At 38.6% G+C, this 17,375-nt stretch overlaps 1 protein-coding gene across 3 annotated transcripts in view; it reads left to right on the top strand.

Moving 5' to 3' along the window:
- The window catches only part of APBA2 (amyloid beta precursor protein binding family A member 2), a 98,105-nt gene that overhangs the window by 74,180 nt on the left and 6,550 nt on the right, over positions 1–17,375 (top strand). For 2 of the 3 annotated variants that reach the window (XR_001878239.1, XM_017835917.1), the window contains exons 6-11: positions 1,483–1,518; positions 2,830–2,916; positions 8,960–9,145; positions 11,863–12,042; positions 13,103–13,315; positions 14,117–14,236. Coding sequence is in view for 2 of the 3 variants with exons in the window: in XM_017835917.1 (XP_017691406.1) it covers positions 1,483–1,518; positions 2,830–2,916; positions 8,960–9,145; positions 11,863–12,042; positions 13,103–13,315; positions 14,117–14,236 (822 nt within the window). In the remaining variant the exon portion in view is untranslated. The remainder of the gene's footprint in view (positions 1–1,482; positions 1,519–2,829; positions 2,917–8,959; positions 9,146–11,862; positions 12,043–13,102; positions 13,316–14,116; positions 14,237–17,375) is intronic. The other variant, XM_017835918.1, reaches the window with a different exon arrangement.

The following is a 17,375-nucleotide window of genomic DNA, read 5'->3' on the forward strand; positions in this document are numbered from 1 at the left end:
AGTGAAGGTAGGGACTGCTCTGCTGGGGAGAGACCCCTGAGCTGGCCCAGCTGAGTGAAGGTAGGGACTGCTCTGCTGGGGAGAGACCCCTGAGCTGGCCCAGCTGAGTGAAGGTAGGGACTGCTCTGCTGGGGAGACCCTCTGAGCTGGCCCAGCTGAGCCCCAGCAGGGCAGGTCTGTAGCTCACACCTCGCCCGAAGGGCGTATAAATCTGTCTCTCTAGTCTCTGTATGTATCTATAATGAGTATAGATCTAGTACTGTAAATACCATTACTTTCCAGTGCTTGTTATAAAAATACATACAGCATCTCTAAGGAGCAAAGTATAAATTATTCCAGAGTCTATTCAAAATTCTTTGGAAACTGTGTGACAAATTCAGTCATTAAAGACAAGTTGCAGATTGCAATTAGAAAATATTTCAGTGCCAAAGCACAGGATATTTGTTTTGGCTGTGGTTTTACTCATGTCACATGTCATTAATTCCTTTAACTTACTACAAATTGAGAAGATTGCTCTCAATATATTGAATTATTAATTTTTTAGAACAAGAACATTCCTTACTGTTGTGATTGGATTTGGTATTATTTACAGTGAACAATTCCTTTGTAACTACTGTAGCATAGACTGCTTCATACAGCTGTGTAAAGAAAGTATTTCTTTGATTGATACTCCAAGTAGGATATTTTTATTTTAAAATTTTTTGTGACTCTGCTGTAAATACCTCATCTGAATAAACACATGGTTAGAAAGAGGCAGGTTTAAATGCTAAGAGAAAAAGTATGTGCTTAGTCAATAAAATATTTAATTGCTAAAAATTGCATGGTTTTGAAGGAAACCAGTTTCAAAAAACCACTTACTTAGCAAGAGACATGTCATGATTGATGATTGAAGCAAATGGAATGCAGGAAATATCCAGTTCTTTAAACTTTCCAAACCTTTGAGTTTCTGTTTAGCATATTGTGATGTCTCAAGCTACAGTAAGTACTTGTTGATTGCAATTAAATCCTTAAGAACTTTTTTGTATGTTATTACCAAACTTGATCTGTCAGAGGTACTTGACTACTTTAGATAGTCGTGGAAGAGAGCCTGAGTTATGTTTTGTTAAACAGTTACATGTAGACATGTGATCAATATGGATAGAAAACCCTGGCTTTAAGATAGTGCATGTCCTGCCATTTTCCACTGCTGTAAATTTAGCAGGATAAGTGTGAGGAGTAGCTGTTAATAGACAACACTTTGGTACCAGTTTTTTTGTAATCAATTGACAACATGCATAATGCCATTAAATCCAATTATCTTGAGAAGTGCATAAGGTATAAGCAAATCTTTCTCTCTTGCACATTCTTCTACCACTGCCCCTAGTTTTTTAATTTTCAACAGCCTGGATTCATAGTCAAAAGGTTTCCCTGACTTCCCACACTGTCTTTTCTCTTTCCTTGTGTGTACACCTGTCTGCATTCTTTTTTTATGCTACTCCTCAGAGGATGCAAAAGGCGGCTAAAATCAAGAAAAAAGCGGTGTGTAAACTGTTTTTCTTGAATGCTAATGTTTACTTACATTTTTGTTGTTTTCCATGGAGCATTATGTCTTTCATTATGGATCCTCATAAAGCTGTCATTTTGGTTTCTTCTTTGTTAAGCAGTAGAATGGTGAATAGAGTAAAATGAACTCATTTTCTTTGTTGTTGGTTTGCTGCAGTGCCTGTCTGCTGCCCTTCTTCTGTTGAATACCTGTGATTTGTTTAATCCAGATATACAGCCATTGTTATGTGGGAGATTTTTCTGAATGTAATGCTTATTTTGATTTTACTAACCAAAGCAGGAAGATGTACTTCCTGTGCCTGTGACTTACTGTATGTTTATTACTGTTGATATTTGAAAACAACATAAATGTACCACATAGTAGCTGGAACAATTCATACAGGAAACATTTCACTCAGTTAAAAACAATACTTCAGTTAACTAAATACAGTTGGCAAAAATATCCCTAAAAGGATGGAAGCAATACAAGTCATCTCTGCCAAAGTATGTGCTTGCTGTGTATTTTGCTGGATGAAAATTCAAATAAAATTAATCTGAATGAATTAAAGGCATAGCTAAGACTTTATAACTCAAAAAAAGAACAGCAAATACATAGTTCTTCCTTGAACTGTGAAAGAACCAGTCTCTGACCTGGAGTCTGATGCCCCCCTACTCTGTGACCATGTTCTCTAATGGGATATGGAATTGTTTCCCTTGTGAGCAGTGCTCAGAGGTTGAGGATGCCATCAGATGATGGCTTTCTGTGATACGAGAGAAATATTAGTTCAATCCTTAATTCTTTATTTTCTAGGAAAAAAATAAACTAAAAATCTAAAAAAAAAAAAGACCTAAACCCCACCACAGTACTGAGCATCAGCTTGCTCTTGTTTTTGGTGAGCTCACTGAGATGGCAAAGGCGAAGCAGCTGGTGGGGACTAAGTCACCTTCTCAGTTCTCCGACTTTCTCACTTCTGGTGCCTCAAGTACTGAACTGCATCAGTGAGAAAATGGGGAAAAAACAGCAATACTTTTTCTCCTGTTCTGGCTATAAATAGAGAATTTTAAGACTTGAGCTGTCAGTCACAGAGGCTCCAAAAATTCCCTCTTTCCCAGAAAATCAGAGTATGCTTCACTCCTTCTATGCAGTAAATGTACTCTTTGCATGTATTTAGAAACACCTCTGAATAGCCATCTCTAGTGGTTTAAAGTGCAGTTGCCTCACATCACATTATCCTTGGAGCAATGAGTGAATTTGTAATTCTAAAGAGAGAATTAAAAATCCCCTTTAACAAAGCATCTGTCTTTTAGACTTCAGAGGGAGATTCCCAGGCCTTGACTGAAGTGGATCTGTTCATCTCCACACAGAGAATCAAAGTTTTAAATGCAGACACACAGGTAAGTTGTGATTAAAACTCTTCAAGAATAAGGTTGAGTTAGACTCAGTATATGCACTTTCCTAAATTTGGATAAATTCACTGCTGTGAGAATATTCAGAAAGAGCTCCTGTTGTTGTAACACTTACCAATATAGTAATACTGACACCAGTTTTGCATATTTGATGTATTGGAAGATGTCTGCATGTTGCTGAGAACTGTAATTCAATTTAGAAAAAGATTCAGAAGTTTTTCAGAATGCATGTACACTGTTCCTCTGAAACAGTTTCAGAACCCAGATTTACAGCCCAACGGGGAAGTCATTTGCTGCTTTGACTAAGGCAGTCATATCTTGCCATTTTTAACATTTAATCTCTTTCTTTTCCCATAAATCACCTCTGAGCCACCATCCTCCTGCTTAAGGTAAATTATTAGTTGTTCATATAAAAGCAGCATCTGGAGACCACAGCAGTGATCAGCCTCATCTTCTAGGAATACTTCTGTATTCCACAAGAGGTGATCTTCGTAAGGACTTTTTAAAGGAATTTACAATTAAGTACGTATAATTTATACGTGAATCCCAGTATTTAGCATACTAATCTCACAAGATGTCTTAGACTTTGATCATACTTACCGAAAGTCTTTAAATTCTCCTTCTTATGAGAGAGAGGTATTGAAAAGGGAAATTTTAGTGATGTCTTTTTCTTTGGTTTTCACAAAGAAACTCCATTGTATGCAGTTGAAAAATTTTTAGACCTGAAGTTACACTAAAGAACAAGCCATGTAGAAAGTGCTTAGTTAAGCTAGATACAGCCAAATTAGAAAATTCATCTTGTATTATTTGGAAAACTGGTTTGAGTGACCTTATATTATCCTTTTAATAACACTCTTCTAGAATTAGGAAGTGATTATTTAGGTTTGGGGTTTTTTCTAGTAGTAAAACAGGATTACAGTAAATAAGTTTAACTGTCAGAAAGATACCAAAACAAACAAACCCTTTGGAGGCACTCGCACACCCTTCATGTGAGTGGAGATGAGCAAGAGTCAGCACAGATTAGTCAGAAGTAAATCATGTCAAATCAGTATTTTCTTTTGGGACGGGGAATATATTTGTCCATGGCACAGAAGCAGCACACACCACCTCTTGATTTAAATAAGGCTTTTATGTCATATAATATTTTCCAGATCATATGATCTAGATACAAGAAATAGAAGCAGGCTAAATAATTTCTCTGTGGTTATGTCTTATATATTGCCATTTATATGGCAATATAAAGAGAAGAAGAGCAGAGTGAGACTCACAAGCACACTTCTTGTCATAAGAAATTCAATATTTTCATAAACAACTTGGAAGATGGAAAGAGAAAATGGTTATTAAACTTGTATCTCGGTGTATAAGATCAGAGTTCAGAAATATCATGGCTAACTGAAGAAATGAGCTGAAACTATAAGAGATAATCGAATAAAAAAATAAATGCAGCACTCTACATTTAGGATTTTGGTTTGGTTTTGATTGCTATATAATTTGTTTTTCTGAGGAAACCATGAAGCACTTACTTCTTCCTGAAATGTTGGAGAGCGTTACTATCCTTGAATGTGAGGGTAATGATAGTTTTTCCAGGAAATGGATTATTTTTCTGCTAACATAAGCAGATGTCCTTAACATGCCACTAGAACTCCCAAGAGGAAGAGTCAGATGAGGAGTAGAATATCCCATCTAACATGGGCAGCAATGTTTACAGTCTACCATCCATAAATCATCTGATATTGAATTTCATCCATGAAAAGCAATACCACTATTTGTTATGGCTCAGCCTTGTTTTGACCTTGTGGTAAATATGCATCATCCAGAGAGTATGTTAGCATTAGCAGAAAAAAAAATGCTAATCAGTTTAAAGATGACTACAGACAATTATTGATAAACGAACAGCTACAGTTTATAGTTGGAATGTGTGGCAGTAAATAGGTAAGTTCTTTTTGTTGAGTAAGGATTAGTCTTAGTGGAAGTCACTCTTCTTATTCTTTAAATAGTTCAACATTTCAACTGAACACCAATCCTTTTAAAAATAAAAAAGGAAAGTCCTTTGAGGTAGACCATAAACATTGTCAAAGAAACTGTCATCTTATTCTTCTGAATCCCTGAGATTTCTAGTGATGCAAAATGCAATGCACAGTGATGAATGGTGTCTTGAGCTGTTCAACTAGATGAAAATAGTAACATTGGAAATTATTATAATTCCAAGCTCTCTGATGTTTTCCCTGGGGTTTTTGGTTTTGTTTTCGGTTCTTTGGGGTGGTTTGTTTTGTTTTTGTTGTTGTTGTTGGGGTTTTTTTGTTTGGTTGGTTTTTTGTTGTTTTTTTACAGTGCATCTTTCAGTGCTGTAACAAACTTATTCCCATGGTTTTTTAGCATTTTTGGCTTGGTCACATTTTTCAGTGCTAGTGAAGTTTCCTGACTGGTGTAATTATCATAGATTATTTCAGCTGATGTGGCAGCTGGCAGAGACAATCTGTACTTTCATGGCTTTATCAATTATATAAAACCTATTTCTGCAGTGTGCCAAACATGTTTTAATCCATCTGTAGTGTTGTATAGCTCACATGAGGTAACAGCCGATTCAAAATCTGAAATTCTCATGTAAAAAATGCCATGCAGCAGGGTACACAATGCTGGTAGCACCAGAGAGGTGCATTGCCAGGTTGGCACAGAGCTAGCGGTGGGGATTCTGTTGCCCTCAGGAACACCAGGAAAGGGCACCCTGCCACTTTTTGGTTGCTTATGCATTTAGTTCCTGAATACATTCAGCCCAAGTCGAGCCCCTGTGTAGTGTACATGTGGTAGGAGCAGCCCTAGGTTTGGCTGCCTTCGAATGAGAGCAATTCCTGGCTGTGCCACAGCTCCGTGGGCTCGTAGGCCGTGCACAACACCAGCAGAAATGCCACAGCCTGTCCCAGCTTCCTGCTCATTCAGTGAACAGAAGCTGGGAGTGAAGCAACTGGGAAAACTAGCAAAGAAAAAGAAAGATCTAGAGATCACGAATGTGTGTGTGTAGAGCTTCTGGTAGATGACTGGTTCCATAAAATTATCTGACTCGTTAGGCTGCCTAAGTCGCACTCCCACGGGACTACATCACTTGAAAGCTCAGGAGAATGCCTAGGTTTTCTCCTTCAGGCATTCTTTGGGTTTCAAGAGGTGCAACAAACAGGATTCTAAAAGAATTCCTTAGAAAAAAATAGAGATTCTGGGAGAAAGGGGAATCTAGACAGGAGAAGACAGTACAGTAGTTTAGAGAAAGGCTGAGAGAGTCAGAATTTCTAAGGACAAATATAAGGGTAACGAGGATGGAATGGATGGGACTAGGAAAGGGATGAGGGAAAGAACAGAGAAGCAAATGGGCAGAGATGGAGGGATTCATGGGAAAGTAATATGGTAATGGAAAAGTGTGTATAGTGGAATATGGAGTGAAAAAGGAAAAAGTCAAGTGACAAGTAACTCAAAAGTAAACACATGTTTACAGTCACTAGATAATATTTGCCTCATTCCTTATTGTAATTGCACTAGACAGGAAAAATGTGAGAGTGTTGGGGGGAATGATTACTTTCACCCCAACAGGGGGAAAAATTTAAAAAAAAATCTCTTTGACTAACTTCTGTGTGATGATATGGACAGAAAGACTCTCTTGGCAGGGGGACATTAAATGCCTTCATTTTCTGAGTCCACCCACTCTTTGCACACTGCATGTGTGATTACACCCTTACACAACACTTAGTGCACACTGCTGAAAGGCAATTATCTCCGCAGTGCTGCCAAGATCCTGCTGAGGGATGTCCATTATAAAACATTTCTCCATACTGACAGAAGTGCTGGAAATCCTCCTGGGCCCCTGCAACCCCTACAGACACCTCCCAAACCATCTCTTAACCATCTTTTCATACTTTAAGACAGGTGGTTCCAAGAAACAATGGTAATTTGTATTTTTCTCTGTCAAGTCTGGAAAAACTCTCCAAACTGACCAGTAACCCCAGCAAGGAGCAATTTTCAGATTGGCTCTTTCTGTTTTTTAAGGAACAGTTCATCTTTACAAGGGCAAAATATGTTAAGAAATGATAGAAAACAAAGCTAATGCCGTGGTTTGGAGGCACTTTCTTGGTCTTTGTTGCAGTAGAAAGCTTTATCCTAATTGAACTAAGTACTTAGCATAAGGATTTAGGGTGAGGAGGGACAGCACAGTCACATAGTGAAGAAAACATACAGTTCTGGAGTGTCTTCTCAGGAAAAAATATAAATCATCACTGCCTTCAAATGCCACTTTATGGCTTCTAGGGATCCTTATAACTAAGTCCTGATACCTTATAGCCTTTTCTAATATTTTATCTAAATTGTCAAAATATCTGCCACACAAGCATTACTAACATAAGCTATATTACCTTTTTCTCTAGAAATTTTTCTTCTTCCATAATCATACACAAACTTCAGTAACAGTGCTTTTCTTCAAGGCACTGAATGGAAACACAGTCAATCAGATTTCTTGATTGCATGAGCATTTCTGAAACTCTCATTTTAAGCCTAAAAGTTTCTTATATTATGAAACATCTTGTATAACAGCACACCTTTCGGGAAACAGAGAAGTTGTACCTTTTTATTTATTTTTATTTAAAAAAACTAAAGGAGAAATCAGGTTGTTTATACAGTATCTCAAATAAAACCTCTATGAAGGTACAAATGTCTAAAACATTGATGCAGACAAGTATATCATTCTGTCTTTGCAGTCTCAAATACATCCTTTGAAATGATCGCTGTAGCAGTCACATACATTGTTTTATTAAAATAACATTATTTTACATATAGAAACCTTTTAATGAAAATGAGACTGCTAGCTGTTGAGCCACATTAATTTATTCATACTTAATTCTGAGTTCAGAAATAATAAAACTTACTACAAGTTTATACTTAGTAGAGCACAGAAACTGTTCTAAAATGTCCTTGAAGGTTCTTCCTTCTGGGACCCCATTGCTCTTTTATATAAGAAACCATTGATAGAAGCATGAACTGGAGATAAAAACAAAAGATGAAATAGTAATAGCTGGAACAAAATAGTGACGTCTTTCTCTGGCTACAGATACTCACTCAAGTTTTCATTGTCCAAGGCAACTCAGTCGAAGCCACTGAATAATGGTATATTCCCAGGAGAAAAACATTTGAAAGTAGGAGGTTGGGATTTCCCTGCTAATGGCAGAAATTAAGAGTTTAAAAGGCTAAAGTAATTAAAAAGATGCACAGCTCAGGGATTTGAGACAGAAGCTTTTTAAATTTAGTACTCTTTAGGTGTACTTACATGAGCAATGTTCATTAGGATAAAACTTAGAGAGGTTTTCGCTTAAAATCATTCTCACAGGCAATGGCTTCTGAGTTGAGTTCTCCCAGCACAACCAAATGGGCAGCATAATGAGAGTGACTGGAATAGGATTTTGACTCTAAGCCAAGACACTATAGCAGTTCCTCCAAGCTGGTCTGGTCTATGTAGGTAGCCAAAAAAAGTGTTAGGAGTTCTGCCTACAGAGAAGGTGAAATACTGCCTTCATAGCTCTTTACAAAGGAAGTATTGCTTTGCTTTATATGAGAAAATGTTACCTCAGAGATAAAAGAAGATGTTATAATGTCCTGGGTGTTTAAATCATATCCTATAATAGCAATAATATCTATGATTTTTGTAAAACTTGTTCTGTCATTGTGACATGCATCTGTTTCATTCAGCAAAACCAATAAAAGAGGGAAACAGAATTTTTCAACAGCATGAAAACATTTAGTAGTATAGTTCTTCATTATTGCTTTACAGTAACAACCACACTGTATTTCCTGGGGCAACACTTCCATTGAGGCCGTGAACAGCCACTATGCCTTCCATGGGGAGTTCGGGCCCAACCAACTGCGTAGGGAATATCAGGTCTGGGCCCACAGAAAGTGCTTCTGGAGCTTTTGTCATTCTCAGGCAACAGGCCATCAAGGAGAGGGAAGATGCAGTATTTGTAGCACAGGAGAAAACCTCCTTTCTTTCTCCTGGCAGGAGACGATGATGGACCACGCGCTGCGCACCATCTCCTACATCGCCGACATCGGCAACATCGTGGTGCTCATGGCGCGGCGCCGCATGCCAAGGTCGGCTTCCCAGGACTGCATTGAAACAACTCCTGGGGCCCAGGAAGGAAAGAAGCAGTACAAGATGATTTGCCATGTCTTTGAATCAGAGGATGTAAGTAAATGGAATTAAATTTATTTAAATAACATATGTCATGTAGAGAATCTCTGAAGTCAGAATTAATTTATGGGATGTCAAATTGTTCATTCATCCTGGATTAGATGACCCTGCCCTTAGTCCAGCAGGTTGGCACATAAAGACACATATATGCCTCCAGAATCTTGGCATGAGGTGGAACCATTTTGGACCTCTTTCAAACTGAAGCCATATTTCTGAGAACATTAACTTGGCAGGCCTGGAACAAGGCTGTCCTTTACCCTGTCCTTATTCCCTACGGCTTATTTACCTCTAGTTGATATCATACTCTTAAACATGACACTTGATACTTTGTGTTTAAGAACACATTCAGCTGTTTATTTTTCAGTTCTCTTTTCCCACCCCTAGCAAAGATTATGAATTAGAATTTTTACATAGAATCATAGAATGGCTTGGGTCGGAAGGGACCTTAAAGATCGTCTAGTTCCAATCTCCCTGCCACAGGCAGGGACTCTTTCCACTACATCAGGTTGCTCAGAATTCTATCCAACCTGACCTTGAACACTTCCAGGGATGGGGCAGCCACAGCTTCTCTGGGCAACCTGTGCCAGGGCCTCGCCACCCTCACAGTAAAGAATTTCTTCCTAATATATAATCTAAACCTACTCTGTTTGCCTTGTCACTACATGCCTTGTCAAAAGTCTCTCTCCATCTTTCCTGTAAGCTCCCTTCAGGTACTGGAAGGTAGAGCTGAGATAGTTTTGTTCTCAGTATTTATAGAAATATTTCTTCATGGGCATTACTCTCACTACCCTTAGTACTTCTATACAATAGCAAACATAATTTCAGTCATTTTATGCCATAAGATACTCTGAGGTCCAATGCTGTCTTAGTCCTAACCCACTTTTTTGTTAAAAGTCTGTTCAAAGAAAGAAGTGACCACTTCAGAATTTACGTTCTAATTTTCATTTGCATCAGAAATGCTAAAAGGTGAAAGAACCTGGAGCCATTCTCAAAACAGGATTGCAGAGGTAGTGGTTGCAAAAGAGTTCTGTCCATCTCTGCTGTACATCCTGTTTCACCGCTGTGAAAAGCCCTGTCGTGCCATCCCATTCCTCTTGTGCAAAGGAAGATGACCCTGCTTTACTGCTGTTATATATGCAGGTTTGGTTTTGTAGCAAAGTTGATACTTGTGTCTGAAGTGGGAGACCAGGGGACTTCAACCTGAAATGTTTTTGGAAAAATATACTAAGCTTAGTAAAGTGGAAAGAGCAAAGTCTGACATCTGGAGATGCTGGTTTTGAGAATGTAGAATGGAAGCAAATGCAAAGGACTAAGTAGAGAGAAAGCAATGGCACTGGAGATTGAAAGAAGTCAATAAGGACTGGTGATAAACTTTACTAATGGAATGATATGAAAATGTTCTGGATTATTTCTGTGCCACCATATTACCACCAACCTCTTGGTATAGTGATAAAATTTTAAAACATGTTTTAAAAGATGAAAAAACAATTTGTGACTGGCTAGGCTATTTATGTCCTTGATTTTCTAAAATAATTTTCCAGTCAGACAGACTGGTGCTTTTGTGCACTGCAGCACAAACGAAATAATAAAACCACCTTTTAGCATCAAAGAAAACACACGATCAGTAGATTGTAAGAAGATACAGATTTATAATGTTGTCCAGAAAACCCTATGCATTTAGCATGTACCTTCTGTCTAAGAGGGTGTGTTGCATTTCCAGAATAAGGGTTTGATTAGTAATGTTTTTATGGAGTTCCATTGTGAGATGCAATTAACTTCTCCTGTCACTAGGAGTTACTCATATCCTGGATGACAGAATTCAGTACCCAAAACTCACAAATATACAAAACTCAATGTGGCATTCTCTTGTGAGCTGCAGTAAAAAATAATTCAGGTGTGGAAAAACTGGACTACAGATTCCTTTTCCTTATCTCTACCTCTGTTGCTCTGTGTTCCCTTGCCATCTAGTGGAATATGCAGATAAGTGCTCCAAAATTTAAGAAAGATGGGGTATTTTGGAAAGGTGTTCTCGACATTAGCAAGCAATAATCATGTCTCTGGCTGCACTCTTGAAATCATCCCTGACATTGCCAGTTGAGGTGTTAATGGGAATGGCTGTTCTAGATGTGCAGTGGGGAAGTAGAGGTGGAACTGGTTTGCTGGGAATAGGAGACAGTGGCAGTGATAGGAGAGCAGATGGTTCTATTCAAGCAGTGTTTTCAGTCCTATAAAACCAAGGTGAAAAAACAGCAGGCGACGCGACAACCAAAATCATCAGTGCACAGGTCTGTGAAGGCATGTGAGAGCAGAGCATCCCTTCTCTCATCACTCCTGCAAACAGACTGTGTTCAGAAGCAGGGTTTGTGACAGTCCTTTCCGTGAGCTCTGTTCCATGTTGGTACAAAGCCAGCGCTCTCCAGTGTTTATTGGAAGGAGTACATGGACAGCATATGGCTGCTTGCTACTGAAACATACTCATGAAGGAGATCAGCAGGGGTTTTAAACGGAGTTTGCAATTTGATTTTGGATGTAATGGATGCTTTACATACAACAGACCTTAAAGTGACTTTATATCCACGGTAATGCAGAAACTTTGCAGAATCCTTTATTTTGAGTGTTTTAAATTCCAGTCTCTCTCCTGGTTTCTCGTGTTTTTGTGGTAAACTGTTTCTCCACCCTTTCTCTGAGCTGTGCCTTGTTCTCCATTGCAGGCACAGCTGATTGCTCAGTCCATTGGGCAGGCTTTCAGTGTGGCTTACCAAGAGTTTTTAAGAGCCAATGGAATTAACCCAGAGGATCTCAGTCAGAAAGAATACAGTGACATCATCAATACCCAGGAGATGTACAATGATGATCTCATACACTTCTCCAATTCAGAAAACTGCAAAGAGGTAAACTAGTTTTGGAATTTCATTTCAGATTGATCCATTTTTTTCCAGAGGAATGTCGTTCTCAGAAATATCATTTGGCATTATAAGGACAACGTTAGAATTTCAAGGTGTGTGGCTTCATCAGTACTATGCTACTAAAATCAGCTTTATAAGTTATTAGAATTTCGTGTTTTCATTTTCAGGGCCTTTCTTTTTCCATTGATCAGAACAGTAATAAAGTGCATTTACATGTGATGTAGATAAGGTCTGTACTATTCACAGCACACAGTGTAAGGTTATTTTAAGTTTTACCAAAGTATTGGTATGGAAAGAGAGACAACAGCGTTGTGGGATGCTGGCTGGTTCAAAGCCTTAACCAAGTCTCAACAAAAGACAGCTGGTCATCATGATTCCTGTAAGTAGGGGTGTCCCTCTCCTTCCACATTTGAAAGAAAATAATTCCCAGTATTTTGTTAAAGAGTGTGTTCTCTATGGAAACTCTTACTCCACTTCTATAAATGTTAGATATGCTGTGGTTATGGAACAGTTGACATCACCATACTTCAGGTGAAGTCCTCCTTTCCATTCCATCAAGGATCTAACATTAACGTGCTAGGCACAAGTATATTCAGTAACGTTAATAATAATAATAATAATGTTAATAATAATCATCAAGAGATCCTTGCCTGAGAAGAAGGACAGACAAACCCTGAGATGAAGAGACAACCTGAGCAGAAATGGCAGGAGTGGAGCTGAACACAAGCCCTCTGGCTGCCAGGTTCCAAGGACAGAAACTTCTTCAGCATTCATTCACTTGGTATCCAGTTCCACCATTTCCTATAGAGTTAACCAATATGTGTTTTACTTACCATAAGGACCTATAGGACCTGCAACAAATTAGTATAACCCTGAAAAGAAACAGGTATGTGTTACACAGTTTTAACAGTTTTTTTGAAGTCCTGCTACAAAGAATAGCGTCCATTTTGTGATTTGTAGATGTTATTCAGGAACAACTGAGATAGCCATGCTCAAATTTAGACAAATCAAAGCAAAAAAATTTTTTGTTTCTTTTTAATTGCAGCTCCAGATAGAAAAACAGAAGGGAGAAATTCTTGGGGTAGTGATTGTGGAATCTGGATGGGGATCCATTCTACCCACCGTTATCCTGGCTAACATGATGAATGGAGGCCCTGCAGCCCGTTCAGGAAAACTAAGCATTGGAGACCAGATTATGTCCATTAATGGTACCAGTTTAGTTGGCCTACCTCTTGCAACATGCCAAGGGATCATAAAGGTACCCCCAAATTTACAATTTTATGCTGTAGATTGTAAGACATCAGAAATGTAATCTTCTGACAAGTGATCCTGTAGATTTCCAGCAGATACAGTCTTTCATATCACTGCAAAAAACCCCAGTAAATCTGTCATTAAAAAACCCCCCAGAATTAAAAACAGAGATTCAGGGGTGATAATGTACAGAAATTTAGGGCTGAAGAGTATGACTGCAGCTTTCTTCCTGGGCTATAACAAATGAGGCCAGGTCTGCCTAAATTAAGTTACTTAGCTGTCTTCAAAGCTTCAGGCTTCCCCACAGCCTCCAGAATAAAATCTGAGGATTAAAATCTCCTATGCTTTTTTGGGCTCCGTGCAGATAAAATGGATGGAGGCTGGTAGACTGCAGGACTGATCAAGTGAGTATATGAAGGTTGCCCAGATACAATGGAATCTCAGAATGCATTATCTTTAGTCATGGAGACTAAATCTGATGTCTGTGCAGATTTACCAAGAGCAGCAACAGGAGATTACTTAGCCAGATGTAGTAGTAGTCAGGCAAGCAGTAGTCAGTTTTAGTTTTTGTTGATAACTGTCTTCAAATTTTTGTAGTAATTAAAGGCAAAATTTTGATTTTTTGGGGGCCAGATATCTTGGGAAATAAATGAAATAAGAGAAATCTATCTCTTAAGTTAAAAAATTTCTACTAACTCTAGCTGTTCTTTCTCAGATTAGCTGCTTTACATTCTTGCAATTAGGAAATCACAAATGAGAGAAAATTAAGATCCATTTCAGAAATATTAACTTTTGGAATGTCTTACAGGGACTCAAGAATCAAACACAAGTCAAACTGAATATTGTCAGCTGCCCTCCTGTTACTACTGTCCTCATAAAACGGCCAGACTTAAAATACCAGCTGGGCTTCAGTGTACAGAATGGAATTGTAAGTTTCTGTGTTCAATCACTGGTTTGGTTTTTTCCCTTTCCTTTTTTTTTCTTTCAAGAAGCACACTGAAGTACTGAAAAAAAAATTTTGCACAACCTCACCTCTTGTACTGTGATCCCTTTATTAAAACCTTATAATCACATCTCTGAGTAAGGACAACACAGGGAAAACATTCTTGAGGGATTTTCCTGTATAATACAGCCACAAGATTTATAGTCCAGATTGTTTGGTGCAACATCTGGATCAGCTAATTCATGTCTAACTGTCATGAGCGTGCCAGAGTTGCAAGGAAAAGTTAGGTTGGAACAGGTTTTTACAATTAAGACATTCTAATCTTAGCTCTGATCCTGTTTCTTTTTTTAAAAAATTTCAGCACACACTCACTAAGATTTCTAATTTTTCTTCTGCTGTACCTAATTTATTTGGAGCACAGGGTAGTAGGCAAGGGAATGTAATTGTGACCTCCTCTTGTTAAAACTAAACACCTCTCACTATAAGTAATTGTACAGGTTGTGCCCCAGGTATCCCTTCTCTACATGCTGAGCTTCCCTGTAATGATAGCAGCAAACAGAACAAATGTGGCAGGTAACACTTACCCTGTGCAGCTCAGGGTCCTCCTCTTGTAGTTCTTCCTTCCCAAGCCCTTCCCCAATATCTTTCTAAAGCAAACTCCCCACACAACTAGCTCAGGCAGTCCATGGCCTTTCTGGGGGCTGATATTAGCCTTAGAGATTGTCTGTAGTGCAGGACCATCACCATTTCCTCTTCCTCCAGTCTAGGAAAAAAAATAGTCAGGCTGCTCACACAGAAAAGCACATCCCAAAGTACTGTGGGCTCTGCTCCCCTGCTCTGGGAAACTCCTCAGTTGAAGTTGCCAGATTTCTGTATGCCACCCTTGGAAGAGTAGCAGGTAACTCTACAGGACATGGTTTATGGTTCTTACTGCACTTCAGCTGTGGATGGCTCAGGAGGGGGTTTTCAGCTCTGCTGGTCATCTCTGAGTTATTACTATAGCTAAGATCCCGCAATACCTTGTGGTCAGCAAAGATTGGTATAAAGAACACCACCACAAGCCTTGGTCCAGCTGGAAGCACTCCAAAGTGATGTTACCCCAGGTTAACATCCTTTAGAAATGGAGGTTTAGAGTATTTGTCTTGTTTGGTATAAATGCTCTTGATGCTTGAGTGGAGAAAAATCAGGTGTGTGGTGTATTTCTGTCCCCTCTGCCTGTGCTTAATCCCCTTTCACCTCTGTGTATATTAAGTGGGTATGATTATTGCTGGTAGCTCACTCTGTGTTAGCAAAGCCCAAGTCTTGGCATAAGAAGGATGAAAGGAATGGGATCTGGTTTTACGTGATCTCACAGAGGGTGCCACATAACACTGCATGAGGCACTGATTTCTAATTGCTAGCCTTTGTAAATCTTGTGTGTTCAGCTGGTGCTGTGGTACAAAGACAATATATTCCAGGATCTGTAATTTATCTGTGTGCATTTATCAAGTCTCTAGAAGCCCGTTCTCAGCATTGGTGGGGGTTGGGTCAGGGCTGTGGAAAAGAATCAGGCCAGGGTGGATTAGAAGCATCCACATCCTCCCATGGAATAGAGACAGTTATGGAGTCTGTGACACAACCTATTCATCTTGTCCCAGCTAATCATCTCTTACATAATTGGAGTCTCAGTTCAGTAAATTCTGCAGACTTTGGTTGCTTTCTGTCCTAGTGTGCTCCCTCCATCTACTGGCTGTTTGTCTTAGTCACCACCCTAGAGGATCATCATTAATTCCAGTTAAATGAGTGACACTTAGGTGACACCCAATATAAAGTTCACTAAATTCTGCATTAAAATAATTTTCAGATTAAAAAAACAAAGCCTTGTAATGTATTTCCTTTATGAAAAGTCTATGTTTGAATATAAAAATCAATGAACAAAAAGTGGAGATTAACATCTTCTATTAGGCTGCTATATAGACAAGCATCTGAGCCTGTAAAATCCTTCCTCTGATAAACTCCCTCTACTTAACATGTGGAAAATATGGCTGTGCAAAGTATCTCTCTTGCAGTTTGGCACCGAACTTTTTAAGAGTAGTTTTGTAATTGCCAGCAATTGTTACAAATTATGATAGGATTCAGAAATGATAATATCGTTATTCTTCATTGGCTCAGCATTAGCACAGCAAAGAAATAAATGGCTTGCCAGAATGGATATAATTAAATGTCTCTTACTGGTATGCCATTACCTCATTATCCATGCAGCTGGGACTTGTTTCTGTGCATCCTCTGAGAGCAGCTTTTTCACCCTGCCTATCACATCTGTGCAGGATGTACAGCTATTGTATTAGGGAGTAGCCCATAAATAACCTGGACACACAAAAGCACCATCTGAGCTGTTTTGCCTGCATAGGATATCAGGCAGATGCAGACATTGGACTGCTGCAGGTGACTGGTTTTTCTGTATTGTGTACAGTTTAATTAATGCAAAGCCTGAAGTTGTGCTCCATGGAGCACTAGTAGTGCCAGCTTTTGGAAGTTCTAGTTAGGGAACAGCACAACAGCATAAATCAGAATGTTAATTTTGCAAAAGTTCTCTTGTACTGATGATGCAAATTCTCTTAATGGCTCTTGAAAGTTACCGATGTAATTTTGTTGCATAGTTATAAAAAAGAATCTAAAGTTTGAACTGTAAAGTACTAAGGAAAAGAAATGTTGTGCATACATATGAAACAAGTATGACTGTTGTGTGATAGGGAGGTGAACATAAGATGACCTATCAGTCACTTTCTGAAAATCATTATGCTACACTTCTTTTAAAATGATGTTACTTAAATACAAGTGGTCATCTTGTATCACATTATGGTTTCCTAGATTATGAAAAATCTGTGTATTACCAGTTGTATTCTTAATGCTGATAAAGCACCATTTCTCAGTCCAGATCTCAGACTTCTCTTAGAGATCTTCTTTCTCTAAGAAGCATATATATTCTGTTCCTAGCCTGGCACAATTCTATATAAAAATATGGTAAAACTAGGTAAAACTTGACAGAACAGTTCATTCTTTCTTCCCTGCCTTTGTTTATTATAATTTAAACTGGAGAAACAATTTACAGGGTTTAAATAGCATGATATAGGAGTGAGATGGG

The sequence above is a fragment of the Lepidothrix coronata genome, unplaced genomic scaffold, assembly GCF_001604755.1.
Source record: "Lepidothrix coronata isolate B3197 unplaced genomic scaffold, Lepidothrix_coronata-1.0 Scaffold266, whole genome shotgun sequence".
NCBI lineage: Eukaryota > Metazoa > Chordata > Aves > Passeriformes > Pipridae > Lepidothrix > Lepidothrix coronata.